Source organism: Corvus hawaiiensis, chromosome 3, assembly GCF_020740725.1.
Source record: "Corvus hawaiiensis isolate bCorHaw1 chromosome 3, bCorHaw1.pri.cur, whole genome shotgun sequence".
NCBI lineage: Eukaryota > Metazoa > Chordata > Aves > Passeriformes > Corvidae > Corvus > Corvus hawaiiensis.
In genome coordinates this window covers 99,268,990-99,295,066 of record NC_063215.1, presented here as the reverse complement: position 1 = coordinate 99,295,066, position 26,077 = coordinate 99,268,990, and the positions used below count along the sequence as shown (strand labels likewise).

General features: G+C 37.1%; 1 protein-coding gene across 6 annotated transcripts in view; it reads right to left on the bottom strand.

The window, feature by feature from the left end:
* MARK1 (microtubule affinity regulating kinase 1) overlaps window positions 1–26,077 on the bottom strand; it is a 57,250-nt gene that overhangs the window by 5,340 nt on the left and 25,833 nt on the right. For 3 of the 6 annotated variants that reach the window (XM_048296625.1, XM_048296623.1, XM_048296626.1), the window contains exons 4-16: window positions 22,283–22,331; window positions 21,103–21,168; window positions 20,080–20,150; window positions 19,029–19,085; window positions 15,004–15,240; window positions 14,796–14,915; window positions 10,625–10,724; window positions 9,908–10,020; window positions 8,539–8,692; window positions 7,237–7,430; window positions 4,995–5,095; window positions 2,690–2,848; window positions 1,645–1,899 (exon numbers count right to left, since the gene is read on the bottom strand). In XM_048296625.1, coding sequence (XP_048152582.1) covers window positions 1,645–1,899; window positions 2,690–2,848; window positions 4,995–5,095; window positions 7,237–7,430; window positions 8,539–8,692; window positions 9,908–10,020; window positions 10,625–10,724; window positions 14,796–14,915; window positions 15,004–15,240; window positions 19,029–19,085; window positions 20,080–20,150; window positions 21,103–21,168; window positions 22,283–22,331 — 1,676 coding nt within the window. Of the gene's footprint in view, window positions 1–1,644; window positions 1,900–2,689; window positions 2,849–4,994; window positions 5,096–7,236; window positions 7,431–8,538; window positions 8,693–9,907; window positions 10,021–10,624; window positions 10,725–14,795; window positions 14,916–15,003; window positions 15,241–19,028; window positions 19,086–20,079; window positions 20,151–21,102; window positions 21,169–21,727; window positions 21,812–22,282; window positions 22,332–26,077 lie in introns of those variants that run through there. The other 3 variants (XM_048296624.1, XM_048296627.1, XM_048296628.1) reach the window with 2 other exon arrangements.

Below are 26,077 nucleotides of genomic sequence, written 5' to 3'. Positions count from 1 at the left end.
CAGAAACAAAACAAACACACACCCTATAGGGCCATGACAAAATATACTTTTAACAGTACAAAACATACTAGGAAATTGTATAAAACCTTCTATAATAAAGATAAATTTACAATACAGCAATTTAAGATATCTTAATTCTAAACATATAGTCCAAAATGTTATTTTAATATTGTAGTTTAAGATAGTGAAGATATTATTTCTTTGATCTAACTCTTAAAAAAATTCAATATACCATTCCTTGCAAATAACAAGGAGCTGTTACACAAAAAAGCAGCCTGTGCTCTTGAGGTTGATTAGTTACTCAACAGAAAATACCTTTCTTCTCATTTAGAAATCTACACTGACAACAGTTGACTAACTTTTCCGTAATATTTTTTTTCCTCTTTAAAATCAGAGAACAATTCTCTCCTTGCTACTATGTAAGTGCTGGAGATACCAATAACAGATGATCATAGTCCTGTATGTTCAGGTTTCTGGAAAAAGAAAATAATTCATATACTTTTCTTTAGGTCTTCATAGGAAGTATTATTTAGGCACACACTGATGCACTATCAGCTCGCCAGGTGAAATCAATTTTGTGAGGAACATCATTCCATTTCCAACTTTCTCTCTCCTCTTGCCTTGTACAATTCATGATATTTTACCTATAAATTTGCAACTACTAGCTTAACCTAACTTTGAATTGATCTTTTTTTTCCCCCTACACACAAGTGATAGGATTCAGGGCATAACAGCCCTCCTCTTGCATTCTCTGCAAGAGAAGGAGAAATTTCCAGTATATCATTGTGTTGTAAAGCTGAGAATAATGCACTATGGACACATCCATAAACAGGATTGAAAATTAATAGATAAATCACTGGTAGAAAGAGGCAAACTGAAAAATTAAGTCCCCTTTTGGGAAGGCTCTTGTGACTTCTAAGTCAACAGTCACCTGATACTAAACACAGTATTTGAAAATCTTTCTCAGCACCTCTCCTCACAGTTTTATTGCTGTTAGCATCATCAAAGGAATGAATGAAGATCCAGGATGTGTGGGTTTACTTCTTTCAGAAACCTGAACTTACATTTGAAGAAGTTGGTGACATAGAACAACAGGCTGTATGATACTGAAATACTATTATTTCCACACTTCCAGACTTCTGCCTGCTTCTAACTTCTCATTTATTCACAGATTTAAGAATTACCTGAAATAACTTGTGAATACCTATTCCTTTTAAGGACAGCAATAAAATGATTGTAAATATAGCCCTTGCAACAAACTGCATCCAATTAAAAAAGTAAAATATTGTTAACACTAAATAATGACTCATTTTGAAGTCACTGTTTCCAGTATTCAAACTAATTTGATTTTAATTTAATTGTATCATAGCTGTGAAACAAGAGCAAAAGCCCCTTTTGAGCAGCGTTCTCTTGCTCCTGTTAAGATAAAGAAGCAGAATAGCTGCTCAAACAATGGTTACAATACGTACAGAGAAGTGAAACAAGGCAGATGCAGGAAGGAACACACCAACCAAGCAGCACTCTAACTAAATTTATATTCACTTCAGAGTTACACTGGAAACTGTCAAAGACTTCACAGCTAAAGCCCTGGTTACAGGCTGGGCTTCTCTAATTTTGTTTTCTCTTAAAACGTGAGGTACCAACCTGCGGACAAACTTGGAGGTGATCTTGCTGATGATGCCAGTGGACGTGCCCCTCCTGGCGTGTGCGAACGCGCCGGTCTCGTGGGACGGCGAGGCGGGCGGGCCGTTGTAGGTGGCGTTGCGCCGCTCCCGCAGCTGCTCCCCGTGGAAAGTGCTGCGGCTGGAGCTGCCCCGGGGAAAGCGGGTCCGGTCTGGAGTGGTAGTGCTAATGCTATGAGCAGATGGGGAGGCAGCAGGCACTCTTTGAGTTGCACTGCTGGGAAAATAGAAGCATAAATAACGAGAAAGACTAGGCTAAAAGCCCTCCTACATGACAACTGTTTCTCAAAGACAGGAAAGAAACCCCGCTCTTGATTCTTTTTAAAAACTGAATGTGCTACTGATTTGCTTTTATGATTCATACTCAGTTTGATTTTACAATTAATATCTCTTGATTATTTCTATCTCAAGTATTAGAGCTGGTAAAGTATACACAGATTATAGGACAAAGGAAAAAGGTAGAAAAGTGTGGTGGGAGCTGAAATGTTCCCAGCTCTCTTCTGGAAAAACATGCTCATTAACACCCTTAACACAAGCACTCCCAAAAAACTTAATGGGTATTTCTTCAGTCATAACCTGACAGAAATAAGTGTATAAAGCTATTCAGGCAGTTAATAGTAAGAACAACTATACTGCAGTGCTTTTAGACACCAATGAGCTTAGCAACCTATAAATCAGAGAGGTTAACATTCCAGTATTTAATTTCAATTTATGGTGGCCTGCATTGCACGGTCCCATCTTAAGTAGTCAGATTTTTAACTACTTAAGTTTTCCAGAAGTTTCCAGAGGGAGGCAGTCAAGGAACTTTTTTAACTGTATGCAAACGTGTGCCATGAACAAAACCAGGCTTAAATTATCTGTAATACCCACAATACTTGAGCAAGTTTAAAACCAGTACACAACGTGGCAGTTTTGACTGGATTACAAACACTTTGAGGTCTATCATGAACTGAACAACAGCATTTCTGAAGTGCACAGCAATGAAGAAACGCCCATCAATCTGTTACCTTGGTCGGTAAGCTTCAGTACCATCTTTGATGGTTGGCAGTGTGACTTTGATAGGGTGACCAGAGGCAGACATAGACTTTTGATGCCGAGGGCGCGTGGAGACAGAGGCCACTGCAGAGCCTGCGGAGGATGTGCTGCTTGCAGACATTTCTGTCAGGCTTTTGCCATGGCAGCAAGGCAGCAGGGATGGACAAATGACAAGGGAAAAGAAAGGTTAGTGTAAAACCCCTTAAAAAAGAGAAAACAACTCATTTCTTCTTTTAGAACTCAGCAGTGCTGTTTAATTAAACAGAAGACCGAGTGACCAGGCTGCCTTAATCAGTTAAAGTAAAGAATACAGAATTCTGAGAGAATTATGTTCATCCATAAATGAATTCTCCATATATGCTAAATTAGGCCTTTTCATTCCTCCCAAGATTAAAGCTTACACACACATTATTCAAAGTAATGAAGAAAGACTACAAAGAATACAAGGACATAATAAAAAATACTGAAAAAGAAATTCACAAAGACTTAAACAGATTGATTAAATAGACTCCTTTTGTGAATACCCTTATTTACAGTTAAAACAAACATCTAAAACTTGAAACATTTGGAACTGCTGTCACATTATCACTTAGAAGTGACTGGTTTTTAAAGGACCAATTTGTCCTTCTCCTCTGGACTATCCCAGACACTGCTGGGCTGAGTCAACCCTTTCAAAGTACAGTTCCTTCTACCAGTACTTTTATTTCTCCTTCCTTAAGTGGCAAGAAAGATGGAAGTAGTGGCAAAACTATTGTGCCATTAATTTTTAAAACAAAAGTCAAACGAATTAAGGCAAAATACAGCTTTGCCTTTACAAGCATAAGTGAAATTGCATTAATAATGTATTAGCAACTGGAGTCCCACAGCCAAATAATATCTGTAGCAAAGAGGTAACGATTTCAGATGAACAATTCGATGACACAAGACATTCAGCTACACCCAATCCAAATTCATTTGCAACACACATCTTGTAGGAAAGGCAAATAATACAACTCAAAAGAAAATTCTTCCTCATTTTTCAGAATATGCTTTAAGAACTGGGCACAATTTTCATTGTACTCATGAAAGGAACAGGGTTTAAGAATCTTTCAACACTAGAAAAATTGAACTGTAAAATGAAAAACTTTGAAAAAAATCCCTTCTCTTTATAGTGTTTCATGCATTAAACCTCTTGAAAGAAAAGTATCTTTGTGAGATCAGAAAAAATACTGTAATATATATTTTAACCCTCTATCTAAAAACTACATTACCTTCTTTCTTTTCAAAAATGGATTACTACCCTTGTTCAAATATTTGAAACTATACACAAAACTACTGGAAGACACTTTTGAAAGCACCCATCTAGTAATTTGAAATTAAAGTGATTTAAGGAAGTACATTAAAAAGCAGAAAACTAATTCTAAGTGTTTAATTAAATAGTTGTATTTTGTGTTCCACAGCTCATCATTTTGTTGTAGCTGAACAACCCTATAGTTCTCTTATTTCCAAAATTGTATGCATCATTAAAAAATTAAACACTATGACAGAAAACAAAAGAAAACTAGTTTACTAGATTATGCTATTTCGTGCTATGAATTTTTTTGTTCATTTTACAGTAACTGTTGTATTTGAATAGCTTCAAAAGCACCAGAGTAAGACCTGTTCTTTGAATCTAAAAACAAAATTGGATTTTTATTATTCTCCAGTAAAGTCAGTATTTTATTTTTCAGTCAAGTACAGGAGTTAAGTAACACCAGGGATGAACAAAAGATTTTTAAAAAGACTAATTGGCAGTGTTAAACACAATACTACTTAACAAAACATACTAAACTGAGCTTGTCATCCCACAAAAGACACAAATGGGTTACCATCACTATGAAAATATTATTTAGGCCAAAAACTTATATTGAAAACAATTTACAAATTTTAACCATTTCAGCTTTTTGAGTGATTGGGGGAAATGAAAAAGGATCAGGCTACACTGTCAGAGTAATCCATCTCAAGCTCTCCACAGCATAACTGCCCACTTAGCAATTAGTTATTAGCACAGTTACTCCATCCTGTGTCGGAAGACAACCCTCAGTAATCAATGTAATGCCATAAAAAGAAGCAAAGGCTGCCTGACACATAGCTTAAAAAGTTGCCACAAAGCAGCAGCAGTGGAAGATGAAAACATACACTTGGACTTCATGTATTTCACACTGTGATTCATAATGGTATGGATTAATTGCATAACCTGTGTCTTCTATGCCTCAGTTCTTGTACTCAAACCAATAAACAAGGAAAGTTGAACAATACCTGTTGTCCTTCCCATTCTGTATTGCAGAATAGCGATCTGAAGAACGTTCACAAACATAAGTGTTCCTCCTTGTCATTCCACTACCAGAAAACACGTTATTCTAGAAGGAAATTAAGACTAAAGTTAAATTAAATACTTTCTTCTACTGTATATCATGTTGTACAAAAATCTAAGCATTGGAAGAATACTTAGCATTTCAGCCACTTATGTGTATTGTTAATGCTTTCAAATGTACTAAGTCAATCTGTCAACATAAATCCTTTATATCATCAGCTGTTTTTTCCAATAGCTCATTCACCATCTCATTACTGCACTATTGAGTATACACTGAGAGAACACAAGGAAGTTTAATTTTGCTGACACATGCTTTAGAAAGTGTTATTATGCAATTCCCACATACTGTGTTCCTGTATTATTCGTCCCTGGGATCAAACAAACCAGGATCCCAGAGAACACACCTGTGGCTGGCTGAAAGGCTTTCCTGCACAGCATGATTTTCCAATAAGGGCTCCAGTTTGTTGCCCCTGTCAAAAGAGCTTTCAAGAGGAAAATGGAAATACTATCACTGTGTGCCAGTCAACCCAGAAATTATGATGCAGATAACATGGCAAATATGTCTTGTAGCTACAAATACATTACCCCAAAAGATACACAAAAATATTTTTAAATTATCCACATTAAATTAGCCTTTTTAATTTTAAATGTTTGAGTTTTAAACAAAAATATTCAGTAGCTGTGTAAGCTGCTCAACCTTGAACTACTATTGTAATATCAGACACCAATATTCCCTAATCATGCCCATCACAAAGCCTTTCAAAGTCCCCAAAATAGTAACAGAGCTAAAAATGCATGAATATTGAAGCTGCCATTAGCAAGTAAATCAATTTCTCATTCTTCATAGCAAAGATACTCCATTTAATTAGTTCTCACAAAGCAGAGAAATGCTTGTGACATATCAGCTTGTACCACACATTATTCTAATCAGCTTTGGGGCAGCGTAGTTTTGGAAGAGCTCAGATATGAAATCTCATCTTAGAAGACTCAGAGTTCCTGCATGCAATCCACAAAGCCATAATTTCAAAGACTCTTGGGGGGGGGGGGTGGGGAGACAACAACTCCATTTAAAATTAAAAAAAAAAATATTTAAAGCATATGCAGATGTATTGCAGACACAGCCTACAGAACATTAGAGGTTAAATCAACTTCAGCATTTACTTTACTTTCACAAAATTCTAGTAGAAAGGTACATCATCTTTCCAGAATATCCAAGATAGGAGCACACAGAATCCCAAAGGACAATGAGAACTCCTGTTGCCAGTCTACTGTACTAAAAGATGGCAAGAATTTTTGTATTTAATAGACCTTGTCTCCTAAACAGCACAAAATATACTTGAATCTTAAATCATGATTCATGCCGATTTTTTTCTCCCCACATGAACTCTTGCTCCTAAGTAGCTGTTTAAACATGATGCAGTACTTTTTCACTGCGAATCCTGAACACCAATACAACTGCACAGGAATTACCACAAGGCAAAGTAGATGCTTTCACATTAGAAGAGACAGACTCTTATTTGGAACAAAGGTGTTTGAGGCAGTAATATGATAGCAGTTTACAGAACTGTAAGTATCACAACAGAAGCATTAAGAAATTATTCATTTGCTAGTTCAGTTTCTTAATGCAACAGCCAGGCTGTAAATCGTATCATCAGCAGGCACATGCACCAGGGAACAAGTGGGTTGCTCCCCCTCATCTCACCCCATTTCTGAAGTCCAAAATGACATGGTTTCAGAAAACCAAGCTACCAAATTTACAGAGAAAGTTCATCAGAGATATTACATAGGATTAATCAGATGAAATCTCTGATTTAGAAGCCCCTTGACTTCTTTGTAGATAGACAAGCATTAGAAACCAGAAAAAGAGCACTCCATATTGGCTCCATTCTTATGTTCTTTCCTTAAATATCCAGTATTTTTCTTGACAGAAACTGAAGTTTGCCCAAGTGCAGACATTCTCATGTTTACTGTTATGTTAGTGTTAGAAAAAGTAAAGTTGTGGGGGGAAGGGCAAGGTTTATTTTAAAAGGCATCCACTGTAGCCTATTTCTGTCTGCCAGTAAAAGTTACCAGAAATAGACTTAGTGGCTTATTCCATACCCATTATGTCTATAGTAACCCTGTGCTGCACATTTTGTTTAAAAAGGGAAAAGTAAATATAACAAGCCAGAAGCACACCCAACTCACACTGGTAACTGCACTTGACTTCTTTCTTTCTGGACCCACAAGTGGACTTGCAGCCATCTCTCCTTTGGATCCCACTGTAGTGCTGCCAAGTTTGCGTGAGACATCCTTGTCCCAGTCTTCTTTCTGTTCACTTTCCACACTATTTGCCTGAGACCTTTTTGTGTATGACACAGCAGGAGGAATCGAGGGGCCAACTGCCAAATAAAAATAGAATTAATAAATATCTAAAAATAATCACTGCATTTTTCTTGGCCAAAGTAGTCTAAATATAATTCCCCGAGTCCAAAAAAAGCATTTGAACAACTCTGACGGCAAACTCAGCACACAGACCAACCTACTAAATCGAGCTGTGACAGCCTGTGTTCTTTCTACCCACTCTCTCTCCACTACCAATTTGCAGTTCAGAATTACTTCCCATTTCACATCAATATGTAAAACCTAGAAGAGCATTTTAATTCTCATTTTAAGTCCATGCAATTTGCACCATATTATGAAAAAAGGAATTAAATGACATTTTCCAAATTTTTTTTAGTACTTTTTACTGGATACCTTTTCCTCTAAATACTATGAAAAACTGTTTTCCCCTGAAAACCCTAGGACTACTTTGTTTACAAGCATGTTTATACTTGGAAAATATCACAATTCTTTTCCTTTTCACCATTCTTTAAAGTGTTTTGGGAAAACTCCTCCGTCAGTAGACTTTTACATTCCTTTCAAATAAAATCACATCAGCTAACAATTTTCACATTGGTTACTATTTTTGGGAAAAAAAATGCAGAAAACTATAATGTAAATGAGGCAGAGAAAAGGGCGAAACATTTTAGAAATATTTATAGCAATTTGACAGCTGAGGAAAAAAGAATCATCTTTCATTTAATGTTTTAAATATGTACTCCTTTTTGATAGAAGCATTTTCACCTGAAAATGTTTCCTGGATACTTGGTAAAATTGTTGTCTTTTGGAAACAAACAATTTGGCCCCACAACCAAATGTAATGACAAAACAATTGGTTTGCTGCCCTTGAGGTTATCCAGACCAACAGCTGACATTAGTTCCTAACCAGCAAACACCCTCACTGTTCTCATTTAGAAGATAAACCAAGTAACAAATCCAAAGAATTAAACTGGTGAGGTGCATGGATCCAGATTTACCACGGAAGCATTCATACAGAGACACATCACAGACAGCAGGACACATCACACACAGCAAATGCACAGAGTGGGGGCCCTGCCAGCTTCACAAAACACTGCCCATTCCCACTAAGCTGTGTCTGTAAGTTTCCTTGTTGGAACGTTATCCCACCATGATCACTGAACCGCCGCTGCTTCTGGTTGGTGGAGATGCTCCGCTGGACCTTCAGGTGAGCGGGGGACTGCACTGAGCTGTTGTTGAGGTCACTGCTGGGACGAGACCTTTGACCCAAGTTGCTGCTGGACAAGGAATCACCGGCTTCAAACTACAAGAAAAACAGGTTTTCAAATCATAAATGAAATTCAACACAACTGGTACTTTCATGGCATTATAAAGCAAAAAGTTCCAATCAAAGGCTTTTTTTTTAAATTTTAAAATTGCATCCAGAGTTGAATATTCTTCAAGATTAATTTTATCGCTTTATCTGTGTTTAATGTGCTTTAAAAACACATAGCTAAAGCTAAGTAGTTAATGAATGCTCAAAACAAAATTAGAAGAATCTTGACAGAAACAAAAACTGTGCTATTTTAAAACCTAAGCCACAGAATGGCTTTCCCTGCCTTTTTTATTTTAAAGCCCAGGAGCATTCATAGCTCCAGCACAATTTTAAAATGCATTGGACTGAGTCAGAAGGACTAAAAAAGCAAGTACTGACTAAAGGATTCTTTATGGCTTTCAAAACATCTTTATAAGGTCTGCAACTCAGGCACTGATTTGTTCATATCTAAGAAGCGTAAGTTCTATGTAAGAGCAGAGGAAAAGACAAAGATCCTCTTCCAAGCAATTTGAGCCAAAATGATTTTAGACAGATTCCCTTCATGCTCTACCATCACAAGGGAATTCTGGCTCAGAGATGTGAGAAAATTCACTCAAGGATGCACATATCAGATCTACACTTTCTTGGAATTGAAGGAACGCCAACAAAGCAGCAGGAAAAAATAATTTCAAAAAGAAAGCCTTGGTCTCTGATTTCTTGAAAAATCCATGTGGTCCTGAAAGATGTACAGATCCTTCTAAGTTCCAAAACAATCACAAGACTTTCTGCCACAAATTTATTAATGACTGCAATGCAGTAACTTATTAAATAATTAAATACACTATAAAACAGTATATAAGTGAGAAAGGATAAACACATTTCTGAGAAATAAAGGATGTCACATCTGAGTAGCCAGAAAAATAACTGCTACTAACTATTTCAGATTTTAACTGAAAATACATGACAAGAAGAAGTCATGGCACTTCAGATTAACAGCCAGCTTTTTAAAAAAGCAATTCAACATATTTACAAGCAAACACGAACATACTTAAGATTTATTTCTTCATATGGGAACTAACAAGATATCCAAGAAGATATGAAAAGGGAAACACATTAATAAGTTATCAAGCACATTAAAAAAAAAAGTTACAAAATAATTAACAAAAACATCATTAAACTCAGCAACATATAAAGGCCAAAACAGAAAATGTAAGCAGCACTTACTTCAGGTGGTTTTCTACCTAGAAGCAGGTAAGTAGCCATGACTTCATCATACTTTTGATTTACTAAAGATTCATGGATTTCTTCTCTCGAAAAGCCCATTGTGACCATAATGTCTAAAAGTAAAAAGAGCCAGATACATCAGCAGAATAAGTGTTTGGGTTTACTGACAACTTAAGAACAGTGAAAATAGAAAAACAGCTTTATAATTTAAAGTAACTAAGATTCAGCTCAAGCCAATGAGGTTTCTTTCCTGTGCAAAATAGAAAATGCTACAAACTCCTCTCTTTCATTGTTATTTTCATCATAAAAACTGCCAACTACATTATACAATTCTTAACTAACTTATACAATGTTCAATGTCAAACAAATAAATCACTGGCAAATAGAAACTATGAATAGCTACTGGGCCAAAACAGTAACTGCCACTAACCACAGCAGGCAAGAAGTGTTGCCCTCATAACAAAATCTGTCTCCTTCAGTCTGTTAAATTCTGTAGTTTTATTTGTCTTCTGCTGTGCTTGTAGATTGATGTCAGCTCAGTGAAGTCACAAAAGTAGTTATAAGGAGGCCATTGTAATGGAATTTCTCATTTAAATAAAAAGAATGTATTTTACTTGTATGATAAGATTGTAGGTCAAATTCAATACGAGTTTAGTTTGGCTTACAAGATAAAATTGCCTGTGTCCATCAGATGCAACATCCTTCTGAAGGTCTTACCTATTCTTTTGGTGTCATTGAAATCTGGTTCAGGCTCAGTATATGGCTTTAGTTCTTCTTCTTCGTGGCCAACATTCATCCACCGATCCTTCATGATTTGCTAAGGAAAGAAAAGAGCTTTAGGACAACATGCCATTTACCACACCCCTTTACATTTGTGTTAGCTTGTCTACTGAAAAACAATTTGAAGTTCATAATAATCTGAATGCTGCTCTTTCCCTCATACCTTTCCTCCTCACATCTTACTCTTCTTTTATCTTTCACATCCTTTTGTTTCCATAAGTTCATTCCTCCTATTTACCCTTCCCAACACAATCCCCGTGTCCCAAAATACCAGCAAAACTACTGGAAGTCTTTCATTTTGTACCCTTCACTTCCACTGTCTCCTTATCTCATTTTGCCCAATGACCAACACTCAAGCCCTACTCTTGGTTAACATCCTAAGATGGTACTGCAATACCAACTCTATCACAATAAAGAGCTCCTTCAAATAATAGCAAAGGACGTGTTAGAAATGAAGGAATATTTCAGGAATGTGCTGATGCTTCCTAAAGTCATTAGTTTGAAGATCATGATGCCAACTGGTCACTTTTTCCTATGGATCTTCTCACTGCACTTGACCTAAATATGTTCACAGTTTGGCTGGAGGGAGAAATGCCTCTTAACTCTCTCTATGCCATGCAGTTATTTACTTCAAAAATTTCTCCTGCCTTCTTTGGAAAATTTCCTTCTCTTGTGGCCTGGATCTTTTTATAGGCCTTCAAGATTGATTGTCTGGAATCCCTAACCATTACAGTTTCTCCTTAAGGGCATATTAAACAGCTAAAATAATTTTCTCTCCTACAGCAACAGGCACACATGTCTCTTCAGGGACAGATGCTAATACTGCTCACTACATGGACACAAGAATGAAACAAGTGCCAGCAAATCAAGTTTCCCACAGCTTCCAAATATGCCTTGCAATCACCAAATTAAGTTACTTCTCACAAAGAGCCAAAGACTCAATTTTCCACTGATATAACCAAATTCTTTGTATGTAGTGCTGCTGCCAAATTACAGACCCCAATAGCTGTACCCCTATGAGAACAATAGAGAACTTTGTGCTAATTAACATTTTGCTGACAATAACACTTAAGGATTTGATCTATGATGGAATTGATATTTTGGCTTTTGAGTGGGATAAAGAGGGAGGGATTGTGAACACATGCTATACCGCATTTCTGACACACAGAGCATGAGTCTACTTGACAACAGACTTGGGTTACATATTTGTAGCCTTGCAGGAACACAAGAGACTCCCCAAAGAGTACTATGCAGTCTCTGCAATCACAATTTTTTAAAGATACTGCTAAATAAATCAGAAGTTTAAGCACAATGAAGTGGATGCCAGAAATCACTAGTCAAATTCTACCTCCTTTTCTTGATCCTTCTTGAATTAACAGGCAAACCTGAAAATCCCCACCTAGTTTTTCACGTCTCTTCAGTAGGTAGATCTAGAGTTCAGTGTAATCCACTCTGTTTCAAGCTGTTAAATATCTACATTTTTGCTAGCTTCTGTCTTTTAAATACATGATCTCAGAAGCACACTGAGTTATTGTACAACTCTTAAACAGGCTCTTACAATCAAGCATTTTGAAGCAACACAAACAATCCAATTCCAGGATCAATACTACATTTGTTTAAGTTCTGCTGGGCTTTCAGTCAGCTGATTAAAGAGCAGCAGCCTTGGTCAGAATATTTAGAAATCTGACCCAAACTGTACTTCTTAAACATCAACCCAAACTAAATTTCAACCAACTAGACATTATTGATGAGTTTTCCCTCAGTTTTTAGGAAAGCTATCTAATAAAAATCTGGTCTGGCTCAAGTCCTGTCTGTGTCAAAATTATTTTATTACATTCTGTAAGCCTAAATCTGCTCTGGAGGAACTTCAGAGCAACACTGTGCAAAAGAATTAAAGACCGGGAGAGAGGGAAAGAGGAATTAGTTGAAATCCTGACAGTTAAGAGATCCACATATTTTCTGACAGTACATTTTTCCCATCTCTTCCTGGGAATATTTACTGGTTTATAACAACATTCTCTTGTTTCCAGAACGTTTCTTCTCAGCTGCAACAATGAAAAAGTCTAGAAGAACCATTTTAATAAAGATTTGCCTGGTTCCTTACCACAGGACAAGTGCTAAGCCTAACCCATATGGTGCTGATCTTGTGTGGATCTCAGCTTTGATGCTGATGTCCCTGACAAACATCCTTTTGGATGGTCTGCCAAAAACATTCATGGGAACTGAGATGATGTATGGTTGGAACTGAGCAAATAATCAGAAGGCAAAGCACAAAAAAAATCCTCCCCATGTAAAATGACATCGTCCTCCCAGTTTTAGAAGCTTCCAATAAATTTATACTTTCATTCTAAACATGTATTTTTAGAAATGTTCAGACAAATTTCTTTCCAAATCACATACCACACTTTCAACAAATGTGATTTCAGGAATATTCCTCTTTAAAAAGATGTTGTGATGTCTATTTCTCTCCCCCTCAGGTTAGCATACTGAAAAATGTCTGTTACCAGTATTTTGGAACTGGCTCAAGACCCTCGATCACAACATTTACTTGCTCTCTTCCACACAATCTGACAACCTTGTCCTTTCAGTGAGGCTGCTATCCAATACCTCTCTCCAGGGACAGGAAGGAGAGACCTGGACAACACTACAATGTCTAGAATGAAAGTGAAATTAGATTGGAAGAGAAACTGCTGAAAACCCAGAGGAAAATTCAATAAAAGAAAAAACTATTTCCCTAAAACCAAAACATGACACAGGTAAACAGTATTCTGTGAAGTGACTACACTCTTACCGTTATGTCCTTTAGACAGTAATCACAGAGCATAATGAGCACATATCAGTAAAGTAGAAGCCATCATTCACCACTCTCATCAGCACAGACTTTATTCAACTTAGAACTATTTATAAAAAGTCATAAACCAGCATCAGCTTGGAATGAGCTGCATGCAGACAGAGCTCAGCAAGTGCATGCTTCTTTGCACAGGTACCATCCATGCCAGGAAGCATAAGTCATGCCACTACAAATAAAAAGCTGCTTAAATGGGATTTATTCTCTGGAACACCATCCACTGCTGCACAAGTATGTGTAGAAAGATGAAACAAAAGTCACTAGTGATTAATTCATGCAAATACTATTTTAGAAGTATTCTATTTGTCTTCTGCTCTACTTTCATCTCTATGGTAAGGAGATGTTATTTTAAAAAATCCCTCCCTGTTAAAGAATTCACAAAATAGAACCAAGCAGCTTTTGGAGTGAACTCTACACCAATTATTTGTTAAATATCAGCTATGCAGCAAATACAATTCAATCCATCAATCTCAAACAAAACAGCCCCTTTAAAAACACTGAACCTTTTAAACACCTTACAAGTTATGCACAGATATTCTCTCCATCCCATGAAAATAAAACCTAATTTACTAACAACAACAACAATCAGAACTCATTAGAAATCCTCAAAACAGATTTCACCTGAGGAACACATCAGGAATTTTTTTTTTATATATATATATATAAAAACTTTCCAGCTACTCAGAAACAAAACTACCAGAAGAGGGAGAAGAAACGATTGAAGAGAAATAACTAGTCATTATTATCATATCATTCACAGAGTTCTTAGTGTTTACATGTTTTATGGCACTAATAAGACAAAAAACTCCACAGTTTTCCATCAGTTACTCTTCTTGTAGTGATCATTTTTAAGAAGTCATGAAAACGGTAAGTCAAAAAAGCTTATGGTACTGCCTGCTGCTGGTCTTGTTTCTCCAAAAAAAACCTCCAGGAAGATATTTACAATCTTGTCCTGCTTTCCACAGGTTTTGAACTAGCTCCATTATCTGACTGAAACAAGTGGGAACAGTTTGCACTTTGAAATGCTCTTAATTTAGTTGTTAGTCAGCTGCAATTAAGGTTAGATTTTCATTGATTAACACTTTATTTTCAAGCTGCACTGTTTCTGGGGCATTTCCTCCTTTTTTTTTTAACAAGACTTTTGGGCCCTTAAAACAGGAAGAAAGTATCCATCCTGAAAAATTTAGAATTCTCTAGCAACTGTTGTATTTTATTCTTTCTTAATCTGAACCCCCTTGTTTCAAAACCAAAATGACTTACTTCCAAGCTGCCTCGTTTGATTGGATTCAGTACTAGTAGCTTCTTCAGTAGATTTTCACAGTCTGTGGACATGTAGAATGGAATGCGGTACTTCCCCCTCAGTACTCGCTCCCTCAGTTCCTGTAAAATAAGAGTTTTAAAGGTGAGCTCCTGATGACACAGAAGATTGAAACCCAGCAAAAGCCAAGCTTTCATACTGTAACTGTACCTTTAGATTCTGCCCATCAAATGGCAGTGATCCGCTCACTAGTGTGTACAAAATCACCCCAAGGCTCCACACATCCACTTCAGGGCCATCATATTTCTTTCCTTGGAAAAGTTCAGGAGCCGCGTAAGGTGGGCTGCCACAAAACGTGTCCAGTTTATTACCAACCGTGAATTCGTTACTAAACCCAAAGTCGGCGATTTTAATGTTCATATCTGAATCAAGTAGAAGGTTTTCTGCCTAAGAGGAAAATGAAAGAGGAAGAGGACAATTTTTGTATCTAAGTATAAATACATATATAGTACAATGTATCATTCATCAATGAATACAAGTATTTTTTTCTAAAATGGTTCATTTTTTTCTAGAATGGTTCATTCTGCCTCTTTCTTGCAAAATAAAAGAACCTAATCCCCCCTAGTACATTACAAGTACTGAAAATCAGCAGTGTTTACTCAAGAAAATCTAACTGTTAAATGCAGCTAAACAAACTTAAAAGTCAGCTAGTGAATCAACTATGAACATTTTCTTTTCTGGAAGAAATAACTTCCTTCAGCTTTAGAATGAAGTAGCTAGACATCTCAGACAGCAGTTTCAGCTTGTGACAGGTTCATGCCAATTTCTCATGCCAAGGAGAGTAAATCTAATCCTAGACATCATCTATCATTTTGGTGGAGTAAATGTTAGCAGGAATTTAAGACTTTAGAAGAAGATACCTTCTGCTTTTAAGATTAAATACTTCAAGGTACATGCTGTATCTTAGCGTTCTGTACCAAAAAATCCTGTCCCTTTTATTATTAGTGTTTGCTTCAGCAACAGCAACATCACGGTGTTAACACTTAAGTATTTAATTCTTTTGACACACAATGTCTTCTATACATCTACAATTAATGCCTGAGTATCAATCATGTGAATGCAATCCATCACACATACAGAGATGCAAGTGTACAGGTACCTGGACAGTCAGTGAACAGTACCTTATATTTAGTACCACAGGTAGGAAAGAAGATTAAAACGGTGAAGTTACAGAAATACTAATAAATTATTGGGGGAATAAAGTGATTTCTCAAAATGCAAGGATACTCTGCAAGAAGTGCAGCAGAACTGGGCAATGTTTATTTATCTAACTGGGTCCCAGCTCCTAATCTGAACATTAGCAACACAGGATAGCACCAAGCAGTGCAGGAATCCTACTTTTTCAACAGGAGGATAGATATTAACCAGAATAGAGGGTTCACCTTATAGCCAAGCAATTTTATAGCAAACAGACATCTCTCATCACATGCTGTGCTCAGAATTGAGCCCAGAATATATAAAAATGTCTTAGCTCACAATCAGAGAAGCAGCAATCTAATTGTCAGCTGATTTGATTTAAAGGGTAAACACAATTTTATCTGGGTTTGTTTGGGTTTATTTTTAATAATTTCACTTACACTCAGTGAACAGAACAGGAGACAACGAACTACCAGTATATCAACCCAATAGCTGCACAACAGAATTCAGTCTTTATCAGGAATTAAATACAGCCCATTTTTACAAACTCTATCCTGGAAAATATTTTATTCTTCCAATTCATGACCTGTAATCCCAGCTGGTTCCAGCTGATGTGCCTGCAGACAGACTCACAGAGCTGTTTTCCAGATCTGACAGCCTTCTACACTACTGCACAAAGACTTCATTTTCCTTGTGGTGAAAACAGTACTGTCAGTGCAGCTGGTCTGTGATTACAATAGCCCTCCTAGTTCAACAGTACTCTGCAACCCAAGTACCCCATGCTTTTAGGTTCCTTACTTCAAACAAAAACACCAGAAGACCTTTTTAATATGCCAAATAGCAAGACTATGCTCTTGTTGATTACACGTTCAGAGCAAAAAGTATGAACTGAAAAGTTAAGTTCTGTGCATCACAGGATAAGCAAAGTTGGAATTGGTTATAGCCCCTTCTGCACAAGCTGTTTATAATCACAAAATTAAAAGGAGATAGTTTAAGTACCCATGGGCCTTGTGCTCCCTCCTCTTCTACCAGAATAGCCTGGACAAACCTGCATATTTTCTTACACATCTCCCCAGTTTAGTCTGAAATAACTTGTAAATGATAGTTTACCCTGTTATTAAAGCCAAAAAGTCTTATCAAAAATATCCAAAATGTGCTAAATCTCTGCCTTGTTGTGCTGCAATATCAATTGCTCAATGTGCTGATACCATGGAGAGTCAACAGAAGCAGATGAGAATGCAGACGCCACTTTAAAGTTGCTTTTTCCTTATCTGCAGCTCCATGAGAAGAGTTTTAAAGGAGAGAGAGATGTCACATCACTTGGAAAGAAGAGATGAAGAAAGAACGCCTCCTCAAAGCCACACATATAGCCTTTTTTCCTTTGGAAAATGTATTTTTCATTGGCTAGGCTGACTGGCTCTCAATCACACCTTGCTCTGAACTTTTCGAATGAATCTAGTATAACTCCAGCCAAGAGAAGACAGAAAAAAATCAAATAAAAGTTATTTCGGAGCCTGCCTGCCTGTCTTGCAAATAGGAAGGAGATCAGCAGCAGACTCCTCGTGGCAGGTAGTTCCTGCGTGAATGCTGCAAAGCTGTTTTGCACAGGCTTGGGAGCATGGCCTGCGAGCTCTGTGTGCGCTACGGAACTAAGAAATGGAGGAGAGGTGGAGGCTCTAAGGAGCTCTGGGAGAAAGAGGAAGATGCAGGATGCTGAGTAACTGCAGGGGTTAATGCAGCAAGATTCAGTCACACAGCTGGGCTGAAGGAGCCAGAGCTAGATAAGCAGGAGGAGGGGGCTGGCTCCCTACTCCCAGCCGAGTGTGGGACTGAGAGAACCAGTGAAAGAGGCTTGTCCTGGCTGGCCAAGAGGTCACTGGGTGCAGCCTTCTGCAAAGCTGAACAGCAGTGGCTGCAGTAAGCTCCAGGGAGCTTGACAAAACATTCACAGGCTCCAAACCATCAGGCAAGATATGGAGGAGTTTTATTTAATCAAGAATTCAGTGAGATCTAACCCTTTCCTTCCTTGCATTCTGACTTCAGAGTGCTGGGCAGGCACCTCCACCACCAGATGACAACAGTCCCGGGGCAGGGACGACTCAGCAGAAAAGGATGTATTTATTATCCATCCTCATGTACACATGCAGGAGCTGGCAGATTGACAGGAAGCAGGGAATAGATTTGTAAGAATGAGGTTGAGAGAATGCTGCAGTGCATTATCAGATAAGACAAAAGATACTGGTGAAAAAAAAAAGCCTTAGGAATTATTTAACCTCAGCTTTTCACAAGTATTTAGATATATTAGTAAGAAAGAACCTACAACAGTGTTTTCTTTGTAAATGTACAGAGACATCAAAGCAACAGCACAAGACAGCTTTCAAGCAGGTGAAGATCTTGTCCAAGTCCCATGATACCTAAACTTGGCATGAAGACAACTTCAGGCTGAAGTCCTAGGCTGTACCTGCATTTGCTGAACTCTTAATATGGTCTGGTTGTTTACACAGATAGATTACTAAAAAGGATAAAAAAAAAAAAAAGAAAAAGAAATTCAACTAACTTCTGTTTACCCTTAATTTCTTTTTCCTGCCCAAATTAAACACTAAACCAGAAACTCAAACAGATTAAAAACTTAACATATTTCTAATAGATCACTAAGGAAAGACTATTTTTTTAATATCCTTGCAATATACTTTAACTGAAAATATTTTAATTAAGTAGTACTGACTGGTATAAATTGATCTTCTGCAGTTTCACTGTGCTAGATACCAGCACAACAGCAGGTATAACTCTTTGGAGAGCATGTCTTTTTCTTAAAGCCAAAACTGGAATCAAAGTAACACATGTTCTATTCTTGTCTCTCCCCTGTTCCAAGAGGCAAGCTACATTATTTTTGTGCTTCAGGAAATTGAGAATAAAATACAAGTGATAGTTCCCTCGTTCACATGTTTGAGGCAGACACAGGCAGTGGAAAGGACTAATATACAGAATGAAATTAAGTCTATGATAGGGAGCAAAAAGTAAAATAAGTAACAACCTACCTTAAGATCACGATGAACTATGCATTTTTGATGACAGTACTGTACAGCAGACACAATCTGAAACACCAAGATGATCAGTGAAATATTTTATTTCAACTTCAGTATGAGTTTTTGCACATAATTTAATAATTTTCTTTCCTGATATGATTCACTAAAACGTAAGAAATTAATAAATAAAGCGTTTATCTTAAAAAATATTCATCTAAGTTTCTTTCATTAAAGCTTAAATACTAAAACTGGAAAGTCCCTATAAGCAGCTCATTTTCCTACTAAAAAGAAGTTTAATACATACCCCTCGAGGTAATTGGAGAAACATTTTTTTAAACGACAATCACCCAATCGCAATAATTATTGAAAGGAAATCAATCCACCCTTCAACCCAGTAGCCAGACACATCATCTCAGATTTTATCTTCTACAATATCAACTGCATATCTTTGCAGTTCATCCCTAGCAGAAAAATTCATTCAACATTTTCATGTCTTTCACATATACATCAAAAAACAAGTCTGAAACATCAAGTTAAGAGCAGTTTCTTTAAATGTTAATTATATAACTTAATTCTGAGAAACACCAAACTTGATATATTTATCTGATCAAAGCTTTTCCAAAACAATCACTAATACCAGGGTAAGAAAAGGATTAAGGTGAAAAATTCTGTAAAAAGAATAGAAAAGCCTATTACAGAATAGCCTTCCTACAAAACTGTGTGACATGAACACAGCAGTACCTGTCATCATATCAACAGCTCTAGATAGAACAGCTGTAAAATTCTAATATATGCAGAAAAGGATTTAAACCTGAAGTGAGTCACAATAAAAAAGTGACTCTTAGAAACATTGACTAAAAGTAAATGTAAAACAATCTTACTATTTTTAGACAGTATATAGGAAGCAGACACTTATCTTCTGGGATTTTTTTTCCACTGTGGCTTCAATAAACACTATCAAAACAATTTTTTTTTTTTTTAAGTAAAAGAAGTTTGCTCACACTCATGTCTATCTGAAAACAACATAAACAGAAATAAAAGAATGAATATACTAATTCCATACCTGCCTGAATTTTGAACGAGCCTCTTTCTCTTTCATTCTTCCATGTGCAACTAGGTAGTCAAACACTTCTCCTGATCATGACAAGGACAAAACATTAGTATTAATTTTTTTGACTATCACACACAATCAAAACATGCTTGAGAGCAACACACACCCCATGCTCCCCCCTTCTTGAAGAGAAAGCAAATACAAGCAGCCAAGAAAAATTCCTTTTGACTTTTTGCATTGGATTTCATTCAGACAAATAATAACAAAGTAGTAAAAATGGAACCCTTCATACTAAGGCTTCTTCAATTTTTAAAATAAATTGACAACCACTGTGAAACACACAAAATCCATCATGAAAAATATTGATATTGTGTGTAAGACACACTAGGAATCAGGCAACTTATGCACTAGATTTGTTTTGCGCGTCTCTAGTGGCTTCACTTAACATTATTTATATTATTTCTGTTTATTCCTTCTTGTTCTCTTTCTGATAAAGCTGCTAAAATGCCTTTCAGATCCTCATCTTTGCACTGTCTGACAGCAGCCTTTCCTAGCTGGTCACTGGCGCTGTGCTGGATTCTCTTCCCACATTCAAACCTTTCCCATTCAGATGCTAAGCAGTTTCTCAAGCAGGCACTCACTATCCCTCTCACTATGAGCCTGCTGGTTCCCCTTCCTGTGTTACTTATTCCCATCCCCGGATCTGCCTCTCCAAGTGCTTTGGCACACATTTGCAAGATAAAATGAGGCACCAGTGCCCGCCTAGATATAGCGGATAAATACCGAGTTGAGAGTTTTTGCCAGAATCAGTGCCAGATTATCTCCTGATACTGCAGCAGGAACCTCAGAATGGGAACTACCCTTCAGCACAAACCTAAGAGGTTACTTAACAGAATCAAGAAATCCTGCCCTGGGAGGTCTGCTGGGACTGCTCTGAAGGCCAGATTGCAATAACCCATTAAATCCTTAAAGCGTTTCTAGGCATGTCACTAGCATTTCAGTTTATCCTTAACACGCATTTCAGAATCCACTTACCCCCACTGGCATATTCCATTACCAAATACAACGTCTTTTCAGTCTCAATAACTTCAAATAATTTTACTGCAAGAAAAATGAATGAGAGAGAGATTGCAGCCAGGAGTAAAAGCACAGCACAAACAAACAATTATACTCATGGAATGAGTATAATTTACGGCCAGTGATAACACTAGATCATACAGAGACCTTTAGGTTAGCATTCTTTTGAGGGGAAAAAAGACCAAAATTAATTTCTAAATCACAGTTGATAATAAAGCATATTAATTCACACTTTTCTCAGACGTTTATGCACACTGTACAAACAAGTTCATGCTGAAATTAGTGTTTAATTTGACGCAGACTTCTTTAAGATCATACAAACCTCCCCTGTTTTGCTAGTAAACTGCTCACAGTCAGAAATCTGAGATTCTGACCAACTAAAAACCAAGTGGATACCAGAAATGTTAGGTCTGACTTTCCTCAGATTGCAATATAACCACTCATTTAAAACAAACACACCCCCACCACCACCCCCATGAAAACAAAAAACAGCAGAAGCTATGAATGCTGAAAAAGCAACAAACAATTTAAGGGATGAGAAGGGAGTGCCTAGCATGTAATAACTTGTACACCTCATCCATACCTTGTATGCAACAAGCCCTCTGGCCGATTCAGGACCATTAACTGTCTCTGGAACAAGACTGTCCAGCCCTCCTCAGCCAGAAGAATTGTCATCACAAAGTAGGGCCCTGAAGCTGTGGGGTAGGTGAAAGAACTAAAGCAGAAAGGGAAAATTACATACTTGGTAATTCTAATTTTCTGGAAATATCAGTCAGCAGGAGTCTTTCCTAGACTGAACTAATGGAGTTTTGGTACTCTCACCTAAAAAACTCATGCTTTTGGGTCTCAAGAATAATTTCAGTAGAAGAGGGGAGTTGGGGTACTTTATAGACCAGAGAGGTCACATCTCCTACTCTTTGTAAGGCTTTCCTGGACTGAGCAGTTTACCTCCTCTAAGCAAAATTCTTGGTGCAAACAGAGTCAATAAAGGAGGTGAGACAATGAAGCATTTACTGGATGCTTACTGTCCTATTATCTCCGAAAGAAGTTTAATAGCAGTACATTCAAATACAGCCAAATAGAGTAAAATGTAAACAGTATAACAGAAAAAAAGTCAGCAGAAATGCAGGGCTCCTACCAATATTGGGATGATTCAGTATCTTCATTATTCGTACTTCTCGAAACAACTGTCAAGGAAGCAGGACAATTTCCTTAGAATGTGTTTATTAGGGAAAAATTACACAAGATATATCCAAATTTAAATGTCAAAAAGAAAACAGAAAAGGCCACAGAAAGTAGAATTAGCATAAAATATAAATAAATATAGTGCAGTGAACTCCAGAAAACAATCTACATCTTATGCATTAAATAATTATAATCACTACAAATAACTACATACCAAAACCAGACTAATTACTAAGCTTTATGCAAACAAACACACTAAGTTGCACAGCCCTTTCTGGAGTCTCACATTGACCAAACCCCACAGATCATTCACACAAATTTTCACTCTCTTCTAATTTCTTTGGTGACCGGCAAGCTCAGCCAACTACCCCAAACACATCAAAACTGCAGGTGCAAGTACGAGGTGCAGCACTAGGGAAAAGTCACACACAGATGTTCAAATGGAATCAGATACCAGGAATTCTGACATCCTCCAAGTCCTGCTGCTCCACAGAGGTGAAGCAGGCAAGTTTGCTATTCCTACAACTACCAAATTTTACACTGGGCCACAAGTAGCAGTGATGCCCCCTCTCTCCCCCTGCAACTCCTGAAGATATATCATTGCTGAAAGTCTGCTCTATGATGCTGAATCACATAATTATAAACAACTGGACAAACGTAAAACCCTAACTATACATACTTCTGACAGATTTTTTTTTTTTTTTAAACAAACAAGAGGTTATTGCTCTTAAATTTCTACCATGCATGCCTTTATTAATTAGAGGTAATCAAGACTAACCTAAGGGCTCAAAGGAAAGAAGGCAAATGAAAGAAATCAAAAATGACTATGTAGTTTGGTGCTGTGTACTTGAGGCTGACAATACTGATAGGCTTTCCACTGTTTAAGTGAAGAGCATAGCCCCTATTTACTGAGCTGCATACTCTTTGGTCCCTTATTGGGCTAATGGAGGATATGAAAATAAATGAAGAAATGCTCACTGTTCAATGTAATGCTTAGATATTTTGGAAACATCTTAGCACTACAGTACTCCTTAGAGAGAAACTGGGCTCAACACATTATGTGTGTTGTTGTTTTGTTTGTCTGATGCCTCAGAGACATCTCACCCTCCATTTTCAAAATTAGTCCCATTTGATCAGATGCAACCCTTGCAAAACGGTACAGTGATGCAAGCCAGAGACCAAACAGCTCCTCAAAGAGTAGCACTTTAGCACATATTTTACGCTGTTTCTAAAATTCTACGAGTTAAGACTACAGAGAAACATCTTACTGAAACTCAGCTTTTGATAAAGTACATTACTACAGCTCAAGTAATAATATTACAGTTCTATACTTGCATTAAGCATTTCAAGCTAGTTACTATGCCCTTGCCTTACAATCATCATTAAAACAATTTCAGAAGGAAGCAAAGACTATAGAAGCATTTCTCTGAGCAAATATGAACAGATGCAGTTTGCTTATGTCTAAAACACAAAACAAGGCTATGTAACATTATGCACCAGAATTAACTTCAGCAAATTTCTTTTCCTCATAAAATCAGTCATTGCTAAGGAAAAACATCACAGCAGGAGATTCTTTGAGAATTTGTTGCTTTTCTAAGTATTTGAATTTGTTGCACAAGAATAGATTTCTCAGCTAAATCAATATAAAATAATCAGAAGCTAACAAATCTAATCCAATAGATGGTACAGCATCAGAAGAGTGTCTAAGCAGGTATGTGGAAAATCAGTTCCTCCCAAAAGATTGGAAAGATATTTTGTAACTTAATGCTATTAATGCTGGTACAAGAGGTACAGCAATAAACACATACCTTCATAAGAAGGATTAAAATATGACTTCTATAGAGAATAATTTCAACCCTCACAATTTTATATTTAAGGTAAAGCACACAGGAATTGAAAAAAAAAAAAAACCCCAGGTGTGAATTTTTCTATTCAATATTTTCACAAGACTTAGAAGTTTACTAATCGGTTTAAGATTCAAATTGATTTTACAGTGACATAAAATTTTGTTCCCCAAGTATTTCTGGATAAAAGCATTAACAGTATTCAAGGACATTATTTACATTGCAACTCTGCATTCCATGAAGCACTACTTTGAGATAAACCTCCCCCACCATGCTTTCCCCATGCAGAAGCATGCTGGTCATTAACACCTGCAATGCAAATAACCATGTATTTACAAATATAAACACCTTGTAACAATACCCACCACACCCCTCAATAACACCCAGGATACATCTTTTCCTTTGCATATAGAGGTATTTAAGCAAGAAGACCACAGTTATTCCCTACATAGCCAAGTTTGGTAAATTTATAAAAATCTGGAGAGAACAGTGGTATTCGTTCTTCTCTGAGGACAAGGCAACCTGCTGCAGGATTATGATCTATTTTACTGACAAAAAACAGCATTTTCAGAATTCAGACACACCTGTATTTTCCTGAGCAGCACTGTCCTGCTCTCTCAGAAGGTGTAAGTGCTCCCTGACTTTTCTCTCCTCACCCCACCACATATTTATAGGACCACCCTTGATTCTTGAAAAGTGCTGCCATTCAAAAAAAGCTCTTGAACAAGCATCTCCTTGTTGGAAAGGTGCTTCGCTTATAGAAAGGGACAACCAGCACCACACTCAGCTCCTCAAATTTGTAGTTAGGAAAAAGTGACAAGACTTGAAAAATTGTTTCCTGTGTTTCCAGCTTAATTTTTCAAGGCACAAACTGCAGAAAGCAAGGATCTGCCACACCATTAACATTTATACTTGCTGTCAGACTGATACCTATGTTTGAGATTTACTATTTTAAGTTACTAAAATCAAACTGAAAATCTTCAGTTAACCAAGGCTTTGTCTTGCTTTTAAAAATGTGCTTGAAAGCTGTTCTACTTTCTAAGTTGTTACTGAGAAGGGATGGGGCAAAAGAAGCACAGCTTTCAATAGGTAACATACTGAAATTGTTCCAAATCTTCTACTACTACTTTACTTCTGTTCTGCTTTTCTTAACAGAAGGAACTTAAGTTAGAGGCTCCAAGTATGTTTGAAAAATAAAAACCTTGCTGACACCTAAAAGGGGCATATCTGAAACACCATTTCCTAATTAAACCTATTAATGAAAAAAACAGCACCTTCTGCTCCACCAGCAGTTCGCAGAAGAGCAAGAGAATGCTATTTCAGAAACATCCCTGGTGAAGCCAGTACAAGGCAAAACTTTCAGTGTAGCAGATATGCAAAAAGTAGACCAGCTATTTTGATATAAATCTGTGTTATGACAAAACCCAAATACTTACACTTGGGAACAAACTACAATAGCGACAGTGGAAAAAGCTAAGTCAGTACCGTGTGTTACTATCAAGACAGCAAGTCAACAATAAAGCCAGCTCTGTTCTAAACAGATGCTCACTGAGTACAGTGGTAACCACACACTGAACAAACTGAAAACAAAATAAAAAGGCAGGACCCTTAATTCAACATTGGTTTTCTGTTTAAAGAAGCAGAGGTCCTAGAGTGAGAAATATAATGTAAGTTAAGATTATCACATTGCATGGACAAGAAAGCAAAGTTAAAAATTCACAAGGTCAACTTACTTAAGCAATCAAATGTTAGCCCATGACACAAGCTAAAGTAACTGTCTGAAGTACCCTGTCCATACTACAAGGCATGAAAACCACTGGTGAGCAGCTAAGAGCTTTTATACCCATGACTAACTACAGACCCAGCTTGTATAACACTTCCAGCAAGCGAAGTATGTGCTTAAA